The sequence below is a fragment of the Erinaceus europaeus genome, chromosome 7, assembly GCF_950295315.1.
Source record: "Erinaceus europaeus chromosome 7, mEriEur2.1, whole genome shotgun sequence".
NCBI lineage: Eukaryota > Metazoa > Chordata > Mammalia > Eulipotyphla > Erinaceidae > Erinaceus > Erinaceus europaeus.
Genome location: NC_080168.1, coordinates 28,031,068 through 28,058,418, shown reverse-complemented (window position 1 = coordinate 28,058,418; position 27,351 = coordinate 28,031,068). Strand labels below are relative to the sequence as shown.

Genomic DNA, 27,351 nt, shown 5'->3' with positions numbered 1-27,351 from the left:
CACCACCAGAACTCTGTATCCCATCCCCTCCCCTGATAGCTTTCCTATTCTTTAACCATCTGGGAGTATGGACCCAAGGTGTCATTGTGGGATGCAGAAGGTTGAAGGTCTGGCTTCTGTAATTGCTTCCCTATTAAACATGGGCGTTGACAGGTCGATCCATACTCCTATTGGCTAATATTTCTAACACTTTAATGTGTGGTGCAAGTCTTTACATACCGACCTTCCCTAGACCTGTTTTCTTATTTGTCAAAGTTGATGAAAATGGGATTCATCATCAGATCTCTAAAAAGCGTGACCATAAGGCTGAAATACCAACGGCCTAATCTGTGCATCTATACCTAAAGCAGCACAGTGCTTACTTAGCACAGGAAGTAAGGAAGGCCTCATTACAGTAGTTCTTATTAGATGCAGCTCACTGGGCGAAAATCCGACTAGTCCTTTTAGTCTCATTTCCATTCATCCAGCTCACGAGTTGCTCTGAATTTCTTTGCGCCCTCAGCTGCTAAACAGCACCCTGGGCCTTGCTAACAGCGCTACAATCGGCTGCAAAAGATCTGATTTCAGGAGCTTCCAAGGGGGAGCCCTGATCCAGGAGGAAGTGCTTTGAGCATCATGGGGGAAGGGCGTGTTGGGTTGAGGGTGGAAGCTCTGGAAGAGGGGGCTCCCCACCCAGGGAGGAGGTCAGGAGGGCGGGCCTGTGGCTCCTGCGTCAGAAGGGGTCCTGTGTTCGCACCTTCTCTGACGTCAATGCACCACGGGGCTGCAGGGCTTTGTCGTGATATCTACGCGGGCTGAGTCGTGACTGGTGTCTCCGAGAGCCCCTCTTCGTGTCCTGCGCTCCCCGCGCTGGCGGGAGCAGCCTTGGGGCTTCGATTGCTAAGCTCCGCGCGCCCTGGACGGCCCGGGGCTCGGGGCGCCGCCATGGAGCCGGAGTAGGGAAGGAGAGCACGCAGCCGGGTCCTCGAGGCCCGGAAGAGAGGCCTCCGGGGCGGTGAGAGCCGGGGCGGGGCGGCCGGGGTGGGGCGCGCTCCTTGGCGGGCTTCCCGCGCGCCTGGCGGCTCCCGAGCCGAGTTGAGCAAACAGCGGCCACCGGCCTCTGCTCCCCCAGCGCGGGGCTTCACCGCAGCCCCTTCTCGCTCCGCCTACGCGATCTGGGCGAGCGTCTCCCGCGGCGATCGCTCCGTTGGGGCTCGGGCTGGACCCCGGTACCAGGACGAGCTGAGGGTACGGTCGGGGGCGGCCTGCGGCGCTCCGATCGCGGGCTTAGCTTCCTCGGGGAGCCGCTGGGGCACCTGCGGGCCGGAGGTGCTGAACCACACGGCCACGTAGCCCTTCCGCCGGTGCTCTGCGCTGTACCCCGCTGTCCTCAGACCTGGGCTCTTTGAATTTATTTCGGAAATGTTTAATTATGGTGATAAACGATGATTGCACTGCCGTCGTGGAATAGTTATGTAAATATGGTTAATTGAAACGCCGTTATTACGTGGTTCTAGGAAGACTCTTTCCAGCTCCTGATACTATTCGACGGGATGAGGCTGGCAGCCTATGGAGGAAATTAATGAGATGCTGGCTCTCAAGGAACTAAAAAGCCTTTAAAAAAATATTTACGTTAGATGGGAATTATATTTAATTTTAAAACTGCAGCAATTATACACTACTAGGAACACTACTAGGAACAGAAAACCAATGACAGTCTCATTACAAATAGAGAAAAACTGAACAGTTTGGGGTATGTAAACATTTGCTGCACAACGTGGCTTGGCTTTAAAATTTAATACTTTGAGGTCTTTTTCTATATCATTGCTTATATGTATTTTTCCACTGCCTTCTCGATCGATTGGTTTGAATACACAGCCTGGAAGGCAAGTCTTTTTTTTTTTTTTCTTTTCTTTTTTCTTTTCTCTGTACCTTGGGCAGGGGCCAAACTCGGTTAAAAAACAAAACAAAAAAACATTTGAACAAGATCTGATAAAGTGTCGCTGCAGTGGGCAAGTTATTGGATAGAAGCAAGCTGAATTCAGGGTAATAACCTATTAAATACTGTTTGCTTTAGTAATTTGAAGCAGTGTTTCTTCAGTTTGCTGTCTTCTTCCCATTGGTGAACATTATTAGCACAGCTATCTTAGAAAAATTTTAGAATATGCTAGAATGTATTCTATATGTAATGAAGGTGTTATTTTGTGAAACTTTAAATGTTTTTGGTGTTTGTGTGTGTGCTGTGTTGTGGTAAAATATGTTGCATTCTGTGTACTGTATAAATAAATTTGAAAGTCATTAGTCCAAGGTAAACACTCTTCTCAAGATGATGCAATTAAGCCAAACATTATTTTTATTGTAGTTTTGGGCTAAGTGTCAGAGTTTATGGCAGCATATCAAATTCCTAATGATTTGTTTTCATATATGTTGAAATGATTAATTAGCAGTCCTGAAAATACAGAGAGGAAGCATTTGATAGAAGACACGAAGGTAAGAGCATAAATTGCTCAGGTGCACCTGGGGTCAGATCCTAACTATCCTAGTTATTGGTTTTTTTAGTTAGTATGGATACTGCTTTTTCTATAAATCTCAGCTTCCTGATTTGTAAATATGTGCATATATACTATTTATAATATGTTATAGCAAAGTATGCTTATGTATTATAGACAGTGTTTATTATATATACTTTAATTTTGTATTATTTATAATAATTATTTGCTATTTAATATTAAATATTGATAATTTATTATTTTAAGTATTACTACTCAGTTGGGTGAGACAACAGTGCATACACAACTCATGCCCCTAGCTTGATTGAAGTGCTCTGTAAGTGCTAATTATTATTCTATTACTAGGGCTGAGTGGTGGCGCACCTGGTTGAGCACACGTTGCAATGCGCAAGGACCCGGGTTCAAGCCCCTGGTACCCACCTGCTTTGAGAGCGGTGAAGCAATGTGGCAGGTGTCTCAATGTGGCAGGTGTCTCTCTCTCCCTTCTCTATCACCCGCTTCCCTCTTTCCGGCTTTCTCTATCCAATAAATAAATAGAGATAATAAAATATTATTATATTACTAAGATGGAAATTACAGATCCAGGATAATACTTGTCACTGGAGGTAAACTGGTGAGTGTAGGGTGTACAGTCCCTTGTTTATCCTGGTTGATTAGTTCCAGACTCTACTGCAATAAGTGAATGAATTTCCAATAAGTAGGACTCTTTATTTATAAATCAAATATTTTCATAGCTAGAGAAAAGAAAACCTCTTTATGACCTTCTAACAACAGGTTTTTTTAAACATTATTAGAGCCCTCTAGACACAAAATAACACTCCTTTAGTTTTGCCTCCTTGTTGAAAGAGACAGTAGCTGTTGCACAGTTCATCTTTATGAGTGGCACGAACTATCGACTCATTCAAGTGGTAATGGTGGGCAACCTTCACGATTTTCTTGCCATCTTTGATCATATCCAAGAGTTTCACTTTCTTCTGGCTGGTAAACATCTTCCTCTGGCGCTTAGTTTCATCATCAAAAGGCTTAGATGCAGCAGCACGTTTAGGAGCCATTGTGAGGGGCTTAGATAAAGGTTCTCAGAAATCACAAACACTTCCAAGAGCAAAGCTGCTTCTGCTGTGTAGTGATGAAGAGCGCCTGTGAGAGAAACCCGCTTTGATGGGCTTGGTTTTCCCACACCAGATTTCAAACACACACAACGAGTGGTGGAGTGGCTGCACCTGGCGTTGAAGGGTTTGCGGTGTGCTTGAATACATAGACTACAGTCCATACGGACAGTAATTATAATTTTATTTGCAATACAGGGGTGTATAATTGACTCAGACAACTGAGCTTGTCTCGATCAACTTTTTAATGAATATATTTGGAAAAACCATGATAGAGTGAAGCCAAGAAAGTCAAAGTGTGGGGCCAGGCGGTAGCGCAGCGGGTTAAGTGCACATGGCATCAAGCGCAAGCACTGCAAGGACCGGTTTAAGGATAACAGCAACAATAAACAAGGGCAACAAAAGGGGGGAAAAAAGAAAGTCAAAGCGCGAAATATCGGGGGATGACTGTATAATCCAAAAAATATGAGGCATCGAAAACTAGGAATGTTTTGAAGAAAGGGACATTTTCTGTTTAAAGTTAAAGAAGCTGGAATGTGACTGACAGTCTAGAACTCAGCAACACTGGCTGATACCTTACATCCAGGGTTTGAGATCAGCCAACAAGGTAGCACCGTGGACAGCACTAAAGGAACTACTGGATAATGGAGCTGGTCTCTCTCTCGCCCCTCCCTTCCTTCCCCTCCCCTCCCTTTCTCTTTCCCTCCCTCCCTGTCTATCGTCTCTCTTTGATAGAGAATAAAAAATTGACTGTAGGAGACCATTTAATGGGATCATGCCCTGGTACTACATTAAGAAAAAAAAAGGATATGGGGGGGGGGTTGGGGATCAGGCGGTAGCACAGTGGGTTAAGCACACATGGTGTGAAGTGCAAGGACCAGCATAGGGATCCCAGTTTGAGTCCCCAGCTCCCCACAAGCAGTGAAGCAGGCCTGCAGGTGTCTATCTTTCTCTCCCTCTCTCTGTCCTCCTCTCTCCATTTCTCTCTGTCCTCACAACATCAATAACAATAATAACCACAACAATAATAAAAGAACAAGGGCAACAAAAAGGGGAATAAATAAACATTAAAAAACGATTTAACACACCTGAGACTTGTACCTACGGCAGTACTAAACACACTGTTGAAAAGAGTTCAGAGTGTCCTTCTGAAGCTGCTGTGGTGCTTCAGTAAGAGCTAAGTAAATTCAGAATCCCAGAGAGAAGCTGATACTATGTGAGAAAATACAGCAGCAGGGCATTTGGTCTATTGAATCAAGTAACCTAAATTACCTTTCTAGCAATAGGAAAGTCGTATGGCACAGTCATAAAGACAATGGCCATGTGATATTTAAAAAGCCATCATAATTCAGTACCCCTTCTTTTTCACTGGAGCACTGCTCAGTTCTAGTTATGGTGCTTCCAGAGACAGGCTCTAAAATCCCAGATTTGGGATTTTAGATCCTCGGGTATGAAAGGTTTTTTTATTTTTGTTTTTATTTTGCCTCCAGGGTTATTGCTGGGGCTTCATGCCTGCACCACCAATCTATTGCTACTGGAGGCAATAACAACAATAATGATAAACAATAAGGGCAACAAAAGGGGGGGGAAAGAATGGGTACTTGCTGAGGGTCTATGACAATAGGACATGCCCGGCAGCACATGGACCATACTGATGTCTGGTTCTATCTCTTTTATCTTATTAGTAACTAAAAATCTTTAAAAAAAAAAAAATAAATAAAAGAAAGAAAACAACAAAAAGTGACTTGGTACACTAGCTCTTCTATCTATTCAAAAACTCAATGAAATATAGAACTAACTTGACATGTAGCAGTCATATTCATATATTTTAAGTTAGATAAACCAGTGAAGTTGCGTGTGTGTGTGTGTGTGTGTGTGTGTGTGTGTGTATTTCTAGAAAGACACTAAATCTTGTCAGATGAGAGGGCTTTTATGTTACACTCATGAAACACTGTGTAATCAGGGGCTGGGTGGTGGCACCCCTGGTTGTGCGCACATGTTACAGTCTGCAAGGATGCAGGTTCGAGCCCCCCCCCACCTGCAGGGGGAAAGCTTTGTGAGTGGTGAAGCAGTGCTGCAGGTGTCTCTCTGTCTCTCACCCTATCACCCCCTCCCCTGTCAATTTCTAGCTGTCTCTATCAAGTAAATAAAGATAATAAAAATAAATAGTTTATTAAAAACACTGTGCAATCATCAGACTTTCTGTTTAGGAATCACATATGATCTGTATAACACCATATAGAGGTGTTCACTTAGATATGGTCAACAGGGAAGCTATAGGATAGAATACTGTATCATTCCATTTTTGTAAAAACATGTATGGGAAGATATTTTATGGTCTCCATTTGCTTTTTTTTTTTTTTTTTACCATTGTACTCTATTAAATGTTTTGATTTGTAATAAAATTAATAAAAGTTGTTAATAAAATTAGTGTGTGTTTTTCTAATTTACAAGCTTAACTAAGGCTAAATATTTGTCTTAAGGGACACTGCTCTTCTGAATTAGGCAGTGTGGATATTCAGGGTTTCTCTGATAATCTAGGAAATGATGCTGAATAGTTTGAGTTATGCTCCTTACTTTTTGAAAAGTTTCCTTGGATAGGAAAGAACCATTGTTTCAAAAAATTTCTTCAAGTACTCTGAATAAACTGCTTTGCACAAAATTCCCATACTGCCTAAAAGGTGGGATACATTCTATAGTCTGCTTGTAAATTATATGGTATCTATTAGTCTACTGCTCTTTCCTCTTAAATTCTCAGAATAAAATTTTAACTCTTGCAGAATTTAACAATTTACTATCTCTATATAAGTTGCACTTTCTTATATTTTCTCTTGGCCTTTGTGTAAGTCCTATTTTTTAATGTCGAATTAAAAAAATCACATATACTGTGATATTTCTCACTCTGGTTAAATCTGAATTTTGCAACTGAACTCATTGTTGTTAAATATTTCTCAGATTTCCCCCTGTTGCTCCACTGTCATTTAAAAATCTTTGAGGGTGAAAATAATTTGTCTTACACTTTTTTTCTTCCCCTGAAATTTCTAGCGTGGAGCCCGGCTTAGTGTTGGAACTACCTATTTATTCCTTGAGTTTATAGTGGTGTCATTGTCTTGAGTCCAAGGGTGGAATTTTTCTTGATAATCAATAATCCTGATTATTGAACAATACTTTGCCCACATCAATGTGAAAGGACTAAAAAAAGAAAATGATGAATTGACAAAATGACTTATTTGCCAAAGGATAATCAACACTATGTTTTATTAAGACTCACTTGGTTGAATGGTTGGTCAAGGACAAAACTTGATTTTGTGTAAATATGTCTTTAAAAGTTTCTTTGTGAAGCTCACCTTGGGTTTGATGACATCTTGGGTCTAAACTTTGCGTGAGGTGTGACTGTGGCCTATATTCTTTTACAGCTACAGGTCCTGGAGCCTGGAGAACTTCAGTTCTGGATGGGTTATGTGGGCCATAAGATTTCCTCTGTTCCAGAACGTCTTAGGGATTCAAGGAATTTCATGTAAAGTTCCTTCTGCTCAAATATTTGTATTCTTTCTCCCATTGGAAACATAACTGTGTCACTTTTAAAACAATGATTAAAGGGTAGTTATTTTATTTGTCAATGAAAAACATTTGTTTTATTGTTTTAATTTACAGATATTTACTAGGACTAAGAGAACTGAGGAAGTACCTGCCCTTTCCTGGCCAAGGTAAATAATTTGCTCATTTATAAAAATGAGGGGCTAGGAGTAGATAGGATAATGATTATGCAGAGATATTCTTGTGCCTGAGGCTCCACAGTCCCAGGTTCAGTCCCCTGTACCACCGTAAACTGAAGCTGGGGATTGCTCTTGTAAAAGCAAATTAAAAAACAAACAAAAGCCAAAACAAACAATCAAAAAAAACCCATGAGGAATTAAGATCATATATATATATTTATATTCAGTTATGGAAAGTAATATGATCCTAGACCTCAAAAAAAATCCCTTTAATGAGTGAAAATTTGTTTTGTACATAGAATCAGAATCACATTAGAACATTTAAAAATACCCAGTATAGCAGTCCTGCAGGTGGTGCAATCAGTAAATAAAATGTTAACGTTAGACCTGAGATCCAGAGTTTGATACTTGCCAGGGCATGTAGCAGAATTATAACTGGTTCTCTTTCTCTCGCCCTCTTTCTCCTATCTAATAAATAAAATCTTTAAAAATTAAAAATAAAATGCTCAGTATGCATGCACTGGACCCTTTGCTACAGGAGTTTGCATCATTAAGTTTTTTTTTGTGTGTGTGTGTGCCTCCAGGGTTATCGCTGGGGCTCCGTGCCTGCACTTCAAATCCACTGCTACTGGAGGCTATTTTTTCCTTTTTGTTGCCCTCATTAAGTTTGTAAGTGGGGTTCTAGTATGTGAATAAGAAAATGCTAGTAGGAGTTTTCAGTTCATTGTGCCTCATTGTCATTGTGCTATGGGAATTAAGGGCCATAATAGTTAACATTTTTTTTAAGTATTTAAATTGTGTCTCTGATTTTGGATTGTTTTGCTTTTTATTCAGGGACTACTTGAATTATATTTTAAATAAGGCACTAAAAGTTCATTGTTTTACGATTTTCAGAGTTTGAGTTTAAACTCTGGAATTCTCCTAATCTGAAATTTTTGATGTCTGTAAATACAGTTTTACATTAATAAAAGAAAGCATTGTTTCATTATTAAGGTTATAAATGAAATAGATTAATGGAAAAAAAAACCCCCAACTTTCAAGGAGCTGATCTTTTATGTTTTTTTTTTAATTTCAGAAGCTGTTTCAATTAACTTATTTTTCCCCTATGAGTATGAGAAGTCAACAATGAATGTTTCTGATACTTAAAAGCTAACAAGTAAGTGAATGTTGTGATAGCATTTTACTATTATGTGTTTTTTTTATATATTTTATCTTACTGATTTTAAGGTTGTGGTTTCATTTTTTTATCGTTCTAGAGCCATAAGCCCATATGTCTGGATATGTACATATACATACACCTGTACACGTATACATATGCGAGAGAAAGGGAGACAGACGGTGGCCACAACGCTGCTTGGTAACATGCATACCAGGTATTGAACATCACACCTGCAAGGAACATATGCATTAGCTAAGCTGCCTCGGCAACTTCTGTGATGTCAATTTGAAAACATTAGTTTTTTGATGATGTAAAAAAAAACAAAAACAGTTGAGGGTGAGAAGATTTTGCAGGCCTCTCGGGGAGATGAGAAATTGTACGCATGTGCCAACAGCCATACTGTAAATCATTAACTTTCCCCAATCAAATGATAAAAAAATACAACACATTGTAGGATCATTCTATTTTATTAAAATAATTAGAATAAAAGTTTTCTGAAATTACTTCTTTTTTATTTTTAATTATTATTTTTTTATTTAAGAAAGGAGACATTAACAAAACCATAGGATAAGAGGGTTACAGTTATGCACAATTTCCATAACCCATCTCCATATCCCATCCCCTCCCCTGATAGCTTTCCCATTCTCTATCTCTCTGGGAGTATGGATCCAGGGTCGTTGTGGGTTGCAGAGGGTGGAAGGTCTGGCTTCTGTAATTGCTTCCCCCCTGAACATGGGCGTTGACTGGTCGATCCATACTCCCAGTCTGCCTCTCTCTTTCCCTAGTAGGGTGGGGCTCTGGGGAAGCAAAACTCCAGGACATATTGATGGGGTCGTCAGTCCAGGAAAGTCTGGTCAGCATCTTGCTGGCATCCGGAACCTGGTGGCTGAAAAGAGAGTTAACATAAATAGCCAAACAAATTGAACAATCATGGACCAAAAGACTGGAATAGTGCAGATGAAGTGTTGGGGAGTATTCCCTGCATGCTCTTGTGTACTTCTGCTTTCAGGTATATATCTTCCCCTAGTTTATGGGCACGTGTGAACCTATGCTCTATCTCAGGGGACCTGGACTATATCTAGGTTTGGGACTTTATTGGGGAGTGGACCACCTGGAATGGAATTAGAGAATACTATGAAAGGAAAGGTCTCACCCGAGTGATGAAGCTGAAGGGTTGTCATTCCACACCTGAAGTCTCTGGTCACAGTCTGAAGTGAAGCATGTTATGGTGGCACTCGTTGCGTTGATTAGGTTGTGATCCGTGGATGCAATATTATTTGCTTTGAATTGAGAGCAGCATGCAGAAAAGTGGGCCCCACCCTAAGGTTCCAGGACTGGGGGAAATATAGGCTCTATAGTGGAAATGTAAGGTTCCTGTTGTCTTAGGGTTCAAGAAGACGATGAATAGTTATTGTTATCATCACATTATTTGGTGATTGGGTTAACTTTGGAAAGTCCCTTTGTTAGGGTTTGGGGTATAATATCCAGCATCTAGTATATAGTGATGCCACCGGTTGCTTCTGTTCTCCCTGGTCTAGGCTTTTGAGAGTCCACATATCAAAGCCTCAGCCTATGTATTAAAAAGACCCAGTCTGTGTTTTAAGAAGTTCTAGACATATGATCAATTTTCCCCTCTCATATTAATTAAATAGTGGTTTATATGTTTACACTTTAATAGTAAAATGTACATAAACACCATTCCAAGCACCAAAAGAATGTGTCCCATACCCCCCACCCCCCCCACCCCATCATGCCAGGAAGCCCAATGGCCACCCTCCCCTTCACCACAGGGTTTTTACATTGGTGCCCTGGAAATTACTTCTTAGTGTTCTATTTTACAGTGTTGAATTTGTTACTTAAAATAATTCTAAACTTTAGAGACTTTGTACTTGTGATAAATGGACCACGTCTCAAAATTACTTAGGACATTAAAGGCTTGAATTCTAGACTGCTAAGCTCTCTCAGCTGTAGTAAATCAGAATTTGGGGGAAGGAGTTTGATTTTCAGTATGGCTTGAGAACCTCTGCAGTATGTAACATGGAAGAGATATAATTTATTTTTTTTCAAAGATTTATTTATTGATTGCTGAGAGAGAGAGAGAGAGAGAGAGAGAGAGAGAGAGAGGAAGAGAAGGGAAGGGAACCAGAACATTGCTCTGGTATATGTGGTATAGGGGACTAAATATGGACCTCATGCCCGAGAGACCAATCACCCTGTGTCAGAAGGAAAATATTCTGTGTTTCAGAGGGTAAATTAGTCATTATGTTGATGGGGGGGGGTCTGTTAGGTAAATTACTTTAAGTTCTGCCTTACTGTGGACTAAGCAGAAAATATTTCTGGTACCTTTACTCTCACAGCAGAGGACTAGAAGCATTTTATGGCACTGATAGTTCAAGTAATGTAGGATTTTGTATATCAACATAATGAGAAAATTAACAAGTGTCATTAAAGTATAGTAGAGTTAAATATAACTACTTAGGCTAGGTATTGTAATATGTGATAACTGTGATCCTCAACACTATGTCAATTCCTAATAACTCTTAACAAGTAATCAGAAGATTGATGTAACATTTAGTTATCTACACTTTAAATATTGTCAAGGAACCATTCTTTTTAGAAGACGCAAAGTTTTCAGTTTGACGCTGGGCTCACTGATTTGAGTCAATTAATAACTCATGACGTCCTTTGACATTTCATGGGCATTTTCTTCATCCTAGTAAGAAACTACTGTGTTTTTGTGTGTCTTTCTGTTTTAGTTTGAGGATTCAAGGACAATAGGCATCTAACTGGTTATTCAAAATGCAGAACAGACGAGGATATTGTAGCTACTGCTGTGTGTACTACAATCACCTGGAGCAGGTGAGAGGATCCTGTTACGGTGGTTTTTACCTAAACAGCCTACTGGAGACCTTCTTCTTATTAAGTTTAACTTATTTATTTAATCACTGGACAAATCATATAGAAAACTCACTACTTGGCACGTAGCTTCTAAGTTTAAAAAAAAATTTTTTTTATTATTATTTTTTAAATATTTATTTTATTTTATTTATTCCCTTTTGTTGCCCTTGCTGTTTTATTGTTGTAGTTATTATTGTTGTTGTCATTGTTGGATAGGACAGAGAGAAATGGAGAGAGTAGGGGAAGACAGAGAGGAGGAGAGAAAGATAGACACCTGCAGACCTGCTTCACTACCTGTGAAGCGACTCCCCTGCAGGTGGGGAGCTGGGGCTCGAACTGGGATCCTTATGCGGTCCTTGTGCTTTGCACCACCTGCGCTTAACCCGCTGCGCTACAGCCCGGCTCCCAGCTTCTAAGTTTCTAAGGCTATGACTGTGAACAAAGACAGATCCTTTTTTTGGTGAAGCATACATAGTAGTATGGTAATAAAAAAACAGGTACATGATATGTCAGATTGTGATAAATGTTATGTGGTGATGAAGGTGGAGGAGACAGAATAATGGTTATGCAAAAAGACCCTCGTGGGGGCTAGTGATGGCACACCTGGTTGAGCGCACATACTGCAATGCATAAGGATCCGATTTCAAGTCCCTGGTCCCCACCTGCAGGGGGAAAGCTTTGTGTGAAGCAGGACTGTAGGTGTCTCTCTGTCTTTTTCCCTCTCTATCTCCCCCCTTCTCAATTTTTTCCATTTATTTATTTCTTAATTTTTGATAGAACAATGAGAAATTGGGAGGGGACCAGAGATGGGGGAGAGAAAGGTTAGTCACCTGCAAACCTACTTCACAGCTTATGAAGTGCCCCCCCCCCCCCGTCCCTGTAGGCAGGGAGCCAGGGACCAGAACACAGACCCTTGCACAAATCCCTGTGCTGCGTATTATGTGCGCTTAACCCGGTGCATTGCCATCCAGCTCCCTATTTATTTATTTTGATTATTGGATAGAAACAGAGAAATTGAGAGGGGTGGGGTAGGCAGAGAAAGAAAGAGACAAAAAGAAAACCTGCAGCCTGCTTTATCACTCATAAAGCTTTCCCTCTGTAGGTGGGGACCAGGTGCTTGAACCCAGGTCCTTGAACACTGTAATTTGTGGCTTAACCAGGTGCACCACTGATGGTTCCATAAATTTCTTTATGGGATGCAGAAGGTGGGAGTTCTGGCTTCTGTAATTGCTTCTTTGATGGGCATGGGCATTGGCAGGTTGATCCATACTCCCAGCCTGTTTCCTTCTTTCTTCCTTCCTCTCTCTCTCTCTCTCTCTCTCTCTCTCTCTCTCTCGCCTCCAGGGTTGTCGTTGGGGCTCAGTGCCTGCACTACGAATCCACTGCTCCTGGAGGCTATTTTTCCCATTTTTGTTGCCCTTGTTGTTGTTGTTATTGTTGTTACTGCTGTTGTTGCTGGATAGGACAGAAATTGAGAGAGGAGAGGAAGACAGTTGGGGAGAGAAAGATAGACACCTGCAGACCTGCTTTAGTGCTTTTGAAGTGACCCCCCTGGTGGTGGTGAGAAAGACACTCAAACAAGGATCCTTACTCCGGTCCTTGGGCTTTGTACCATGAGCACTTAACCCGCTGCACTACTGCCTAGCCCCCTCCTAGCCTGTTTCTGTCATTTCCTAGTTGGGTAGAGCTCTGGGGAAGTGAGGTTCCGGGATGCATTAGTGAGATCATCTGCCCAGGGAAGACAGGATCAAATCAAGATAGCATCTGGGGGGGGGGGGGGGTCGGGGGTCGGGCGGTAGCACAGCGGGTTAAGCTCAGGTGACACCAAGTGCAAGGAGCTGCTTAAGGATCCTGGCTCCCCACCTGCTGTGGGGTCACCTCACAAACAGTGAAGCAAGTCTGCAGGTGTCTATCTTTCTCTCCCCCTCTCTGTCTTCCTCTCCTCTCTCCATTTCTCTCTCTGTCCTATCCAACAACGACATCATCAATAACTACAACAATAAAACAAGGGCAACAAAATGTGGGGAAAAGCAAATAATAATAATAAAAAGATAGCATCTGCAACTTGGTGGCTGAAAGCAGGACAAAATGATTATTGAACAGGAACCAAAAAGTAGGAATAGAGATGAGAATAGGGACCTTAGTGTGGAAAGGAAGTCTACTCTAGTTATGTTCCTAGGGGCCCATAGCTTTAGTAATTTTTGCTTGAGTTTGATAGCTAATATGGAGATGGACAAAAATATTGTCTGGGAAGATGGTGTTAGAGTTTAGAATAGGGATAGAAAGTATGATTAGGGCAGAGAGTAGCTCCCAGACTTGAAGAGAATCTATTAATAAAATTAACTGTTTACCCCATTGACTTGATCCAGGGCCCATATATATTCATATTTAGCACGGGGGCCAGTGTAACTTCAGAATCCCTGTTGGACTGAAATCACAGTTCACAGTCACAGCTGGGAACATTCTAGGCTGCACTCATTTCAGGACCACTTTTCCTCAAGTGTCAGGGTAGGATGACCCAGCCTGACAGAGTGGGCAGTCCTTACCATTGATAGTTCATAGTGAGGGTACGGTCCTGAAGAATTCCGTGAGAGGGCTTATGATAAGGTTCCTGATGGAAGTGACCACTGAGGGGTCAGTTAGAAGTTTGAGCCCATCATACCTATGTGGGAACCCAAGGATTCCCTTGATTTTTACTTTGCCAATTTATACGTCTATTTTCAATACCAATAAGTATGAGACATGTAAACATATTCAGATAATTTTTTCTTTATAGCACCTGGCCAGTGCACAGCACAGATACCTGACCTCTCAGAACAGACGACGTCTGAGTGCCACTAGCTTGATGGAGCGCTTCTTGCAGGATGTATTGCGATACCATCCCTATCATTATCAGGAAAGCAGGTAAAATAGTCTAACAGAATAATGCTAGTGCATACTATAAGGTACTGCAGATTTTTGTGTTAATGTTCCTATACCTATTTTTTTAATGTGTTATAAAGGATGAGCCTAGGGCTTCATGCATACACAATACTACCATTGAACAGCCTCCTCAGCCTAATTTTTAAAATTCGTTTATGTCTCTGAAAGGAAGAGAGAGATAAGAGGGAGAAACAGAGAAGAGAGAAACCATAGCTCCTCCAGTGCTGTTCATGATGCTCTTGTGGTACTGGGACTCTGATTCAGGCCCTCACCCATAGGAAGGTGTGTGCTCACCGGGACACTAGTCTATACTTCTCAAAGTAAAATTTTGAATCAGAAAACTTCAGGTGAAATTTTATATCATAACTTCTCTTTTAAGTTAAAATATACTTTCTCCCTAACTTAAGAGAAAAATTTGATTATAAAAGATACGGATCACACTATGATCTTTTCCTAAAAAGTTGTAGGCCAAGAAACAATAACATATCAATAGTATGTTTTGTAAATATTATAAAATAGAATTCAGTGGGAGCTGGGTGGTGGTGCAGCGGGTTAAATGCACATGGCGGAAAGCACACAGACCGGCATCAGGATCTGGGTTTGAGCTCAGGGCTTTCCACCTGCAGGGGGTTTCCTTCACAGGTGGTGAAGCAGGTCTGCAGGTGTCTGTCTTTCTCTCTCCCTTTGTCTTCCTCTCCTCTCTTGATTTCTCTCTGTTCTATCCAACAATAACAACAGCAGTAACAACAACAACAATGATAAACAACAAGGGCAACAAAAGGGAAAAAAAATGAATAAAAATATAATTCAGCAAGGTAAAAAGGTGGGAACAAAATGACTTTTTCCCCTCTTTTTTTTTATTGGGGAATTAATGTTTTACATTCAACAGTAAGTACAATAGTTTGTACATGCATAACATCGCCCAGTTTCCCATATAACAATACAACCCCCACTAGGTCCTCTGAATCCTTCTTGGACCTGTGTTCTCCCCACCCACCCACCCCAGAGTCTTTTACTTTGGTGCAATACGCCAATTCCATTTCAGGTTCTACTTGTGTTTTCTTTTCTGATCTTGTTTTTCAACTACTGCCTGAGAGTGAGATCATCCCATATTCATCCTTCTGTTTCTGACTTATTTCACTCAGCATGATTTTTTCAAGATCCATCCAAGATCGGCTGAAAACGGTGAAGTCACCATTTTTAATAGCTGAGTAGTATTCCATTGTGTATATATATCACAACTTGCTCAGCCAGTCATCTGTTGTTGGACACCTGGATTGCTTCCAGGTTTTGGCTATTACAAATTGTGCTGCTAAGAACATATGTGTACACAGATCTTTTTGGATGGATATGTTGGGTTCCTTAGGATATATCCCCAGGAGAGGAATTGCAGGATCATAGGGTATGGGGGGAGGACATGGACAGAATATTCACCACAGAAGAGATCCAAAAGGCCGAGAAACAATTGAAAAAATGCTCCAAGTCTCTGGTAGTCAGAGAAATGCAAATAAAGACAACAATGAGATACCACTTCACTCCTGTGAGAATGTCATACATCAGAAAAAGTAACAGCAGCAAATGCTGGAGAGGGTGTGGGGTCAAAGGAACCCTCCTGCACTGCTGGTGGGAATGTAAATTGGTCCAACCTCTGTGGAGAACAGTCTGGAGAACTCTCAGAAGGCTAGAAATGGACCTACCCTATGATCCTACAAAATGACTTTTTTAAAAAAATTTTTATTTAAGAAAGGATTAGTGAACAAAAGCATAAGGTAGGAGGGGTACAACTCCACACAATTCCCACCACCCAATCACCATAACCCACCCCCTCCCATGGTAGTTTTCCCATTCTCTATCCCTCTGGGAGCATGGACCCAGGGTCGTTGAGGGTTGCAGAAGGTAGAAGGTCTGGCTTCTGTAATTGCTTCCCCGCTGAACATGGGCGTTGACTGGTCGGTCCATACCCCCAGTCTGCCTCTCTCTTTCCCTAGTAGGGTGTGTCTCTGGGGAAGCTGAGCTCCAGGACACATTGGTGGGGTCTTCAATCCAGGGAAGCCTAGCCAGCATCCTGGTGGCATCTGGAACCTGGTGATTGAAAAGAGAGTTAACATATGAAGCCAAACAATTTGTTGAGCAATCATGGATCCCAAGCTTGGAATAGTGGAGAGGAAGTGTTACACTGCAAACTCTAGTGTAATCCTGCTTTCAGGTATATATTTTGCAGTAGTTTAGGATACGTGTGCACATAAGCTCTCTCTCACAGAAACTGGTGTATATCTAGGTTATGGGACTTTGTTAGAAAGTGAACTACCTGAGATGAAATTAGAGTGTACTATTAAAGGAAAGGTCTCACCCGAGTAATGAAGCTGAAGGGTTGTCATTCCACACGTGAAGTCTCTGGATACAGTCTGAGGTGAAGCATGTTGAGATGGCAATCGTTGCTTTGGTTAGGTTGTGATCGGCGGATGCAATATTATTTGGTTTGGATTGGGAGATGCATACGGGAAAGTGGGCCCTATCCAAGGGTTCCAGGACTGGGGGAAGTAGGGGCTCTATAGTGAAGATGTGAGGTTCCTGCTGTCTTAGGGTTCCAAAAGACAATCAATAGTTAATATTATCATCACATTATTTGTTAATTGGGTTAACTTTGAAAAGTCCCTTTGTTATGGTTTGCTGTACAGTACCCAGTATCTTGTATATAGCTGTGCTATTGGAAGCTTCTAATCTACTTGGTCTAGGCTTTTGAGAGAGTCTGCATATCGAATACATAGCCTATATATTAAAAAGATTCAGTTTGTCTTTTGAGAAACTTTGAGACATACAATTGATTTCCCCCTCTCATATTAATTAACTACTGATTTATATGTCTACATTTTGCTAGGAGTGTACATAAACACCATTCCCACCACCAAAGGACAAAATGACTTTTTAAAGATTACTCATAGAAAATGTGGTAGCAGGGGCCAGGAGGTGGTGCACCTAGTTAAGCGCACATGTTACAGTGCACAAGGACCCAGGTTCAAGCCCCTGGTCCCCACCTGCAGGGGGAAAGCTTCACAAGTGGTGAAGCAGGGCTGCAGGTGTCTCTCTGTCTTCCTATCTCCCCCGTCCTCTCCATTTCTGGCTGTCTGTCCAAAAAATAATAAATAAAGATACATTAAAAAAATGTGGTAGCAATAACAAAGTGAAGATGGTCAGAGTAATGGTACATACATAGTAGCACATGCAATTGTTGAATTGTCAGTAAAGTCATCATGCATTTTTGCATAGAAAAAAATTACATCATGACTTTTCCAACAACCCAATACTTTTGTGATGAAAGTCCTAGAATTTGACCTTCTTGACCAAAGTTTAAATAAATGTTTTTTGAATGCTATATATTAGAATACTGCTAGACTTGCAAACAAGTTGCAAAATTGGTGTAAATAATTCTTGTATAGGGCCAAGGAGGTAGTTCACTCAGTAGAGTGCATGTCTTACCATGTGAGAACCCAGAGTTGAGCCCCTGGAACCACACAAGAGCACCATGCAACACACCAGAGGAAGCTTCATAAATGGTGCTGTGGTGTCTCTCCTTTCATCCTCTCTATTTCTCTCTTCTTTGCTGTCTCTATCTGAATTATAAGGGGGAAAAAATGTCCTCTGACAACATTGGTATCATATAGGCGCAAAGCCCTGGTGCCAAAAAAAAAAGTAATTTTTACTTCTTTTGCCTAGGTATGTTAAATTTAAAACAAGAGTACAATGATCATATTCATGAAATAACCATTAGTATCAGTTTATAGAGCTTATTCAGAATTTTTTGATTATCTTTTTTTTTTTGGTATAGGATCACAGGGTATATCTATTTGTCACATCATAGACTCTTATAATTATGAATGGTTCTTCATTCTGTTTTTGCTTTAAATACTTGAACTTTTAAAAGTATACTGGCCAGTTGTTTTGCTAGCCATCAATAAATTTGGGTATGTCTGACCTTTCTTTATGATTCAACTTAGGTTATGCATTTTAGGCAAAAATAAATCACAATTGGTGTTGCGCCCTTCTCAGTGTATCAAATCAGGAGACCCATGACATTGCCATCTCTTGTTGCTGGTACTTTTCACTTGGATAACATGACTCAAAGGCTTTTTCTTATTGTTAAAAGTTGTTCCTCTTCCTCGCAACCCCCCATTACAGTAAGAATCCTATGGAGAACTACTTTATGCAAAGTTTGTCACTAATATTTTCTTGTATGTATTGTATAGTCTTAGGTCGAAGACACAGACCTTTGATTCATTTTGAGTTAATTTAGGTGTATGATGTTAAGTGGTGATACAGTTTTATTTTTCTTGTGGGACTCCTTTTAACAGTGTTTATAAGGTTGGGGTGTCGGTGGCAAATTTCTTGAGATTCCCAGTGTTTGAGAACATCTTTATTTCTCCTTCATATTTTTAAAAATTTATTTATTTACTTATCTTTTGTTACCCTTGTTGTTTTTTACTATTGTTGTAGTTATTGTTGTTGTCATTGTTAGATAGGACAGAGAGAAATGGAGAGAAGAGGGGAAAACAGAGAGGGGAGGGAAAGATAGAAACCTGCAGACCGGCTTCATCACCTGCAGGTGGGGAGCCGGGGGCTTGAACTTCCTGCCATGTGCACTTAACCTGCTGCACTACCGCCTGACTCCCTCTCCTTCATATTTTAAGGATAATTTTTCAGGATAGAGTATTTAGTGGCTGGTAATTCTTAATCTCTTAGAACTTTGAATGAGTCTTTTCACTCTCTCCTTGTCTCTGAAGTTTGTGCTGAGAAATCTGATGGAAGCTGATAGTCTTACCTTTATATGTCAAGTTCTTTTTTTTCTCCTTGAAGTTTTTAATATTTTTCTTTGATAGTGAGCATTGATACTTTTATGATGATATGTCTTGGCATTGTTTTGAGTTCAGAAATTTGGGCATTATCTCAGCCTCCTAGTTGTCTATCTTCTGAACAATGCACAACTGTGGAAAATTCTCTACTGGGATTTCTTTGAATATAGTCTCTGCTTCCTTTTTCTTTTCTCCTTCCGGCAGACCTATTGATCTCATATTTGTGTTTCCAATGGAATCTTCTAATTCCCAGAGAGCTGCTTAATTTTTCCTAAACCTTTTTTTCTCTTTCATATTTGAGTTTTCACTGTGTGTTTTTAAATATTTATTTATATATTTTCCTTTTTGTTGCCCTTATTGTTTTTCATTGTTGTTATAGTTATTATTGTAGTTGTTATTGATGTCGTTGTTGGATAGGACAGGGAGAAATGGAGAGAGAAGGGGAAGACAGAGAGGAGGAAAGAAAGACAGACACCTGCAGACCTGCTTCACCGCCTGTGAAGCAACTCCCCTGCATGTGGGGAGCCGGGGGCTCAAACTGGGATCCTCGCCAGTCATTGCGCTTTGCGCCACCTGTGCTTAACCCACTGCGCTACCGCCTGACTCCCTTTAGTGTGTGTTTATATCTTCTAGTTCTGATATTCTCTCCTATGTCTCGTTGACTCTACTTCGGAGATTTGTCATGAGTTCAGTGTTTAATATATGTTTAAGTGTTGGTCTCACCCTATAAGTCTGTTTAGAATTTTTATTTTATGTTTTCTATTGCCTTACTGAGAAAATCACTCAAATCCTGAATATTTTTCTTTGTTTTAAGTTGAGATTCTTAAATGCTCTCATACTGAATTTTATAAATTCTTTTCATGATAAGTTCTCCAGTTGTATATATTCCTAGTATTCTGCTTTAGGTATTTTTACTGTGAGCTCAGCCCAAGTATTGTTTTGGGCAAAGTTTTCCTGTGTTTGTACATTTAATTTGTTTACTGTTGTTGAGTCATTATTTGTGAATAGTTTCTATTTTTCAAGTTTTAAAAGATACTTTTTACATAGCACAACTAATTTATTCTCAAAAAATTTCATGAAGGAAACAGTATTTCATTTTTTTTTTTGGAAGGAGGAACTGTAGTATAAGTGGGTAAATAGCTTTTCTTAAATTTTCAGCTGTTTACCCCTTTGACAACTAAAAAGGGGGTATATACAATATGTATATGACTTGACTTTTCTCAAGCTTAGGAGTCATATCTATTTATTTTGTAGCAATCAGTGAAGTTACCTGCATCCTCTGCACAGATTATCTCTCTGAAATGTACATGGGATACAGTCTTGTGCAACTGTCTTGATTCCTCTAAATATCTGGTGCAGGATAGTAAGAAAATGGCACTTATATCTTCAAATAAAGATTCAAAACTGCTATTAGGATATTTGAATGGATTTTTCCACTTTTTTTTTTTTTAGATTAATGCAGAATGAGAGACTTCTTAAGACTACAGCTTCAATGTCTGAAATGATTCCTATTGATGATGTTACTCCTGAAGAAATGACTGCAGATAACACCAAACTCAGAGGAGAGAGATCTACCAAGGATTATGAACCTAGTGAAAAATTATATTCCTGTCTTAGTGGAGGTCAGGAATATACACAGCATCTTTCAGAACGACCATCGGTTATTAAAAAATTGGAGAAGGGAAAGCAGCAGCCCTTGAAGTTTGCTCATAAAATTGGGGGTAACATTAAAGAATTTATTACAGTAGGTACTAGTCAAATGACAAATGAGGAGAATTTAGTATGTCCCTTGATGATTTCTGATGCTCCTGCTCATTATTTATTTGAACATTATCATGCTAGACCAGTTATAAATTACTCTACTAAGTTATCACAAACAACTCATTTGGATTCTGTTAGCAAGTGTGACCCTAATAAAGTTGACAGAGACTTTGAACAGCTAGCTAGGGACTCTGGAAATCCTTTGTTATTGCCTAATATGGAAACATCCTCAGATTCTGTCCAGCATCCTGAAGAATCAAATAGGAAACCTTTAAGTATACAATCAGATGAATTGATTACACAGGATGGTGTAAAACCTCAGGGTACAGCTTTGTCAACTGATTTAAAATTCCATAAAATAATAGCTACTGAAGGCTCCTTAAAATGTGAATTTCTTTACAAATTAGCAAAACCAGCTATAAACTCAAATAAAACAAACTTACCTTTTAATAAAGGAATCTTGGAAGATGCTATTCCAAAGCATCATGAGAAATTTTCTTATATAGATTGTACTCAAGAAGAAAAACACTTGGCTTTTAACAGGTCAGCTTCTTTAGAACAAAGGAATTCAGTGAGTTCTGAAATGAAGTTTAATTGTAATTTTCCTCAGTCAGTACCTAATCAACCTGAAGAGAATGTACAAGACCTTCAGAAGAAAGAGCAAAATGACCAGGAAGTTAAGAGTTATGAATCAAGAGGTTCTGAAATGAGTTTTGATTGCAATTCCTCCTTTCATTCCCTGAGTGACCAATCTAAAATGACTACCAAAGAAATACATCTTTCAAAGGAAGTAGATGTTGATTTCCAGTATAAGAATAATGAATCTTGTGTTTCTGAAACTAGTTCTGGCTGTTCTCATTTGGCCATCAACCAAATTCATATAAGTGTTAAAGATGCAAATTTCCAGAAGGCAATGCCCATTAGCCTGGTTGATGAGAGCTATGAATCAAGTAGTTCTGAGATGAACTTTGATTGTGATGTCTCACTTAAATCAACTGATGACTACCACCAACAGCCTGAAAATGTAAATAGTCCTAAGGAAGTACACTTTGCTTTGGTTGATATAAACTATGGATCTAGCAGCTCTGAAGTAAGTTTGGATTCTAATCCCCCCTCTCATTCTTTGGTTGATCAGTGCCCTGGGAATGTCACAGAAACAGAAGTTCAGAAGAAGGGTCATATTGATTTGGTTAATAATAGCTATGGATCTGATTGTTCGGAAACAAGTTTTGATGGGGATGCTTCTCTTCAGTCAGTAGTTGACCATTCCCAACTCATTGTCAAAGAAAGAAACCGAAAAGATAGACTTATCTACCTGAAAGATGAGGACCATTTTCTCAGTAGTGCTAAACCACATCTTGATTGTGATGTCTCTGTTGCAAAAGTAGCTGATGAACCTCAGAGGACTGTTGAAGAAATAAATCTCCTGGAAGAAAATAATGACCTATTGGCTTTGAACTATGAATCTCATGAGCCTGAAATAAAATTTCACACTTGTACTCAATTAACGGTGCAGAGACACCGAGTGACACTCAAAGAAACGAACCCTCAAGAAATAGCCATTGAGCTGGAGAATAAGAGTGTTAAGTCTAGTGTTGCTGACCTAAGTTTTGATTCTCAGTCTTCTCCTTATCAGTCAGTTAATGATCAACTTGGAGGGACTCTGGGTGAAATAAATGTAAAAGAATCAAATGTTGATGTAGAAGTTAAGAGCTGTGAGTGCTGCAGTTCTGAGCTGACTTTTGATTCTGATCCCCCTTTTCTGTCAGCCACTGAGTTGGATACTGAAAAACTCAGAAAAGAATGCATTAACCTGGAAGGTAACTCTGAGTCAAATAGTTCTGAAATAACTTTTGATTCTGATATTATTCTTTGCACAACAGTTGACCAGCCTGAAGTAGTTATTAATGAGGAACCTTTTGATCTGGGAAATAAGAGTGGTGAAATTTGCATTTCTGAAATTTCTTTTGATTCTGATATAACTCTTTATTCAGGGACTGATCAGCCTGAACTAGTTGTTAAAGAAACAACCATTCAGAAGGATGGGTGTGTACACTTAGGAAGAATGAATGATCAGCTTAGTAGTTCTGAAATAAGTTTGTGTTCCTCTGTGTCTCCTCATTCAATGACTATTTCACCAGAAGTAGTTGTTAAAAAGCCAAATCTAAAAAAAAAAGATCATATACATTTACAAAGTAAGGAAAGTGGACCTAGTGTTTCAGAATTAAGTTTGGATTATGACCTTTTTCATTCAATGACTACACATCCTGAAGATACCATTAAAGGAATAAGCCTTCAGAGAGAAGAAAATCCACATATAAATGTACCCTTAGAAAATGGGCCCAGCATTTCTGAAATCAGTTTAAAATCAGATATTTCATCTTATTTAGTGGCTGATAATTCCGATATATCTGCTAAAGAAATAAACTATCAGGAAGAAGAAAATGTAAACTTAGAAGACAAAAGTAATGGAGCAAGTGTTTTTAAAACAAGTTTCTATCCTCATATCCTACTTCAGTCTGGGATTCACAAGCCTGAAGTAGCTGTTGAGGAAATAAGGTTTAAAAGAGAAAAGCATGCCAAATGGAAAGATGAAAGTGCTGAATTTAGTGATTCTGGAATAAATATGGGTTCAGAAATCCCACATTTTTCAGTGACTACACCTCAAATGACTGTTAAAGAAATAAATCTCCAGAAAGAAGTGCAGTTCGTAGAAAACAAGAGTACTATATGTAGATATCCTGAAATTATTTTAGATTCTGGTGTCTCGCCTCAGTTAAAGATTAAAACAGCACAAAGAAGTGTTTTAAAGAAAGTCCACTTTGACCCAAATGATGAAAATACTGAAGCTAGAGGTTTTGATACAAATTTGGGAATTGGTACTCTTCATGCAGTCACTGACCAACCTCAGTTAGCCCTTTTAAAGGAAAAACATGCAGCTATGGAAGATATACATACTGAACGTAAGGACTGTAAAATACATTTTTATTCTGATGATCCTTTTAAGCCATTAGCTGAACGAGGTCAGGGAGCAATTGGGAAAACAGTTATTTGGAAGAACAGGAATAGTGTCTTGAAAAATAAATTTGATGAACACACATTACATGACTCTGCTGTTTCTCTTCAGCCTGGGACTGACAATTCTGAAATAACTGTTAAACGGATGAAGTTTGAAAATGAAGCTCATGTGTACTTGAAAGATAAGGACAGTCAATATAGTGGTTCTGTCATGAGTTCAGATTCTGATTTCTTGGGTCAGGAGAGAATTGATCAACCTCAGATAAACTGTATGGAGCAGGAACACATTGACCTAGAAGACAAGCATAATCAATCTTGTGGTTCTGAAATAAGTTTTGATTCTAATGATCCTGTTCAGTCAGTGGTTGACCAGCTTAGCGAAACAACTGAAGAAGTAAGCCTTTGGAAGGATGAAGTGGACATGAAAAATATAAGAAGTGGATCTAAGGGATTTGAGATTGTGTGTGATTCCAATATGTTGCAGTCAGTGTCTAGCCAAACTGAGAAAGTTGATAAGGAAATTAATCCTTCGAAGAAGCACAATGCCTTGGAAGATAAGATTGTTGAGCCTGGTGATTCTATAATAAATCCTGATTCTAATGAATTATTTCAGTCTGCGACTACTGAAATTCAAGAGAGTATTATAGAAACAAATCTACTAAGGGAGGGATGTGTTTGTCCAGATCAAAAGAGAGATTCTGAAGTGATTTATGTTTCAAACATTCCTCTTCAATCAGTAGTTGAACAACCACCCATTTTAGAAGAGGGATATTCCAGTTTGGAAGATGAGAACCATCTTCAAAGAGGTGTTAAAGAAATAAGTCATTGGAAAGAAGATCATATTTATCTGGAGGATAAGAGTTACAGAGTAGGTGATTTTGAAGTAAGTTGTGATTCTGATACTCCAATATACTTTGTGGCTGACCAATTTCCTATGCTTGTCAAAGAAATAAACTCGCAAGAGGGGAGTCATAATGACCTAGAAAAGCATAACTATGAAACGACTATTTCTGAAATCAAATGCAACTCAGGTGTTTGTCTTCAGCTAAAAGTGGATGAGCCTCATGTGGTTTGTAAAGAAATAAACTTTGAGGTAGAAGAAAATCTTGGAATGGAAGAAAAGACTGGTGAACCAAATGATTCTGAAATCATGTGTGATTCTGATGGCCTTCTTCAAATATTAGTTGACCATAATGGAGTTTCAGTTAAAGAAACAAACCTTCAAAAGATGCTGTTTATGGATCTGGTGACCAGTGACAATGATTGTGAAATAATTTCTGGTTCTGACACCATAGTCCAGCCAGTGACTGATTCACCTCAAACAATGGTCAAAGGAGTCAACTGTGCAAATTCAGTAAGTTTTGACTTAGAAGCTGAGAAGTGTGACACTTACTGTTCTGAATTAGAATACATTTATGAAGCATCTCCTGGGTCATTGACAAAGCAGTCTAAAAATACTTTCAAAGTGGTAAATCAGAAGAAAGACTATATTATTCTGCAAGAGTCCAGTTGTGAGTCTTACAGTTCTGAAATCAATATTCAAATTGACACCTCTCCTCAGTCCATAAATTACCAATCACAACTGCCTGATAAATCAACAGAGCAATGTATTGACTCAGAAGATAGAAGTTGTGAATCTAATAGCCCCCAAATATATTGTAAGTGGGAAGATACTTCTCATCCTGTGACTGGCCAACTTCAGAATGCTGACCAAAAAGTCAGCCTTCAAGTGGAACTACAGAGTGTTGATCCAAAAGACAAGAACTGCCAATCTAGTGTTTTTATAATGGGTTGTAATTCCTCTTCTGTATCACCAATCCATCAAGTAGCAGGGAAAGATAACCATTTGAATTTAAAATGCACAGATCTAGAAAGTATGAGTTGTGAGCCTTGTGGTTCTAGGGTGAATTTTCAGTGTGATCCCTCTCTTCCATTTGATACAAACTACACTCAAGAAACTATTAATGCAGTAGACTTATCTAAGATGTCTTGTGAGCTGAAAGAAACACACTCTGAGTCCTATTCAAAATCAGTTCCCACAGTTAATTCTGTTAGGACTTTAGGAAAAGCAAAGGGATTAATAGAAGATAATCTTGATGAACCAGTTCTTGAAGCCTTACCACATGTCCCTCCTTCATTTGTGGGGAAAACATGGTCTCAGATAATGAGAGAAGATGACATGAAAATTAATGTTCTTGTAAGGGAATTCCGGGAAGGTCGTTTCCATTGTTACTTTGATGATGACTGTGAGAGCAGGAAAGTAAAAAAAAAAAATTTGAATGAAGAAACCAAGATTTCCTGGGCAGATGTTAGTCAGATGCTGTATCAATTCAAATTCTCTCAGATTTTGATGAAAATGCAGGTGGTATATTGGACATTTATGACATTTCAGTGGCCTTACATAAATTTAGCCATCATTCTCCAGCAAAAACGCCTTATGGACAACCATGATGAGTAGCTTCTCATTGTCAGACTGTGAAAGTCAGCCATGGAACTCAAACCAATCTCACAAGTCACCCGGGGACAAAAACCATTGGACAAGAGAAAGACTTGCTGACAAGAAAGCCATTACAGAGGAACAGAAAAAAAGAAGGTCAAAATTGGGACACTTGAATTCCCTGACTTTTGTATTCAAGTTTTAAAGCCTTTACAAACCAATGCCTTACTCTATATTATATCAGATATTTTTAAGCTGAAGGAAGGTGAATCCTTCACCCTCTCTAAAATGAGGTCCCACAGTCATGTAAACAATAGGTATTTTAGTATACAGTATAAAGTTGGTTCCTGTAGTTATTATGACTCATTGAATTGGCAAATTGTAATTAATCTTACTCTAAATATCAAAGTATCAGAGTCTGAAAGGGATAACTGGCTTAACATTCATCTAGGGTGTGTAGAAGATAGTGATGTTTATTTGCATAGCTCTGTAAGAGGTTGAGTCAAGGGCACATGAGTGTGATATCAAATATGTTGCTGGAAAAATCAGAGATTTTTGTATCCTAGTAAAAGTTCCTAAGGAAAACACTTTCTGGTTAACTTTTTCAAATTGGAAAATTGCCACAGTCTCTCCAGAAATTGTTAGAATTAGGTTTTCAGACAGTAAAAAAACTCAGAGAAAGAAGTTGACAACTAATAGCAAGCCAGGTTCTTCCCCCCCCCCCCAACACTTTATAAAGCAATCATTCAGCACAAAAAAGAGAACTGCTTCAGAAAAATAATCAATCTGGATTGGGACCAAACTAAGTGATGTAATCAGAAAGTGTATTTCAAAATATTCTGTCTTTTTATGTCATAATTACCAGTTCAGGAGCACTTTTACTAGAATACATCTTAAGAGAAGATTTGATGTCAGTAGGCTACAGAAGGTGAAGAGACCAGCCAAGACACCTTCCAGCTTGGTAAGGTGATGGTAGACACTACAGTTGAGTTCTTCAC

General features: G+C 39.4%; 1 protein-coding gene across 1 annotated transcript; it reads left to right on the top strand.

Moving 5' to 3' along the window:
• Positions 1–737: 737 nt before the first annotated feature.
• Positions 738–26,855, top strand: ZDBF2 (zinc finger DBF-type containing 2). The gene is made up of 6 exons (XM_060194045.1): positions 738–994; positions 7,250–7,302; positions 8,387–8,467; positions 11,227–11,329; positions 14,145–14,272; positions 20,590–26,855. Exons 4-6 carry the CDS (start codon positions 11,270–11,272, stop codon positions 26,372–26,374), a joined length of 5,973 nt encoding a protein of 1,990 aa, XP_060050028.1. The 5' UTR covers positions 738–994; positions 7,250–7,302; positions 8,387–8,467; positions 11,227–11,269; the 3' UTR covers positions 26,375–26,855.
• Positions 26,856–27,351: the final 496 nt, after the last annotated feature.

Coding starts and splice junctions, on each gene's coding strand:
- ZDBF2 (XM_060194045.1), top strand. CDS start 11,270: ATGCAGAACAGACGAGGATATTGTAGCTACTGCTGTGTGTACTACAAT. Junction 11,330..14,144: donor ACTACAATCACCTGGAGCAG/GTGAGAGGATCC, acceptor TTTTCTTTATAG/CACCTGGCCAGTGCACAGCA. Junction 14,273..20,589: donor TATCATTATCAGGAAAGCAG/GTAAAATAGTCT, acceptor TTTTTTTTTTAG/ATTAATGCAGAATGAGAGAC.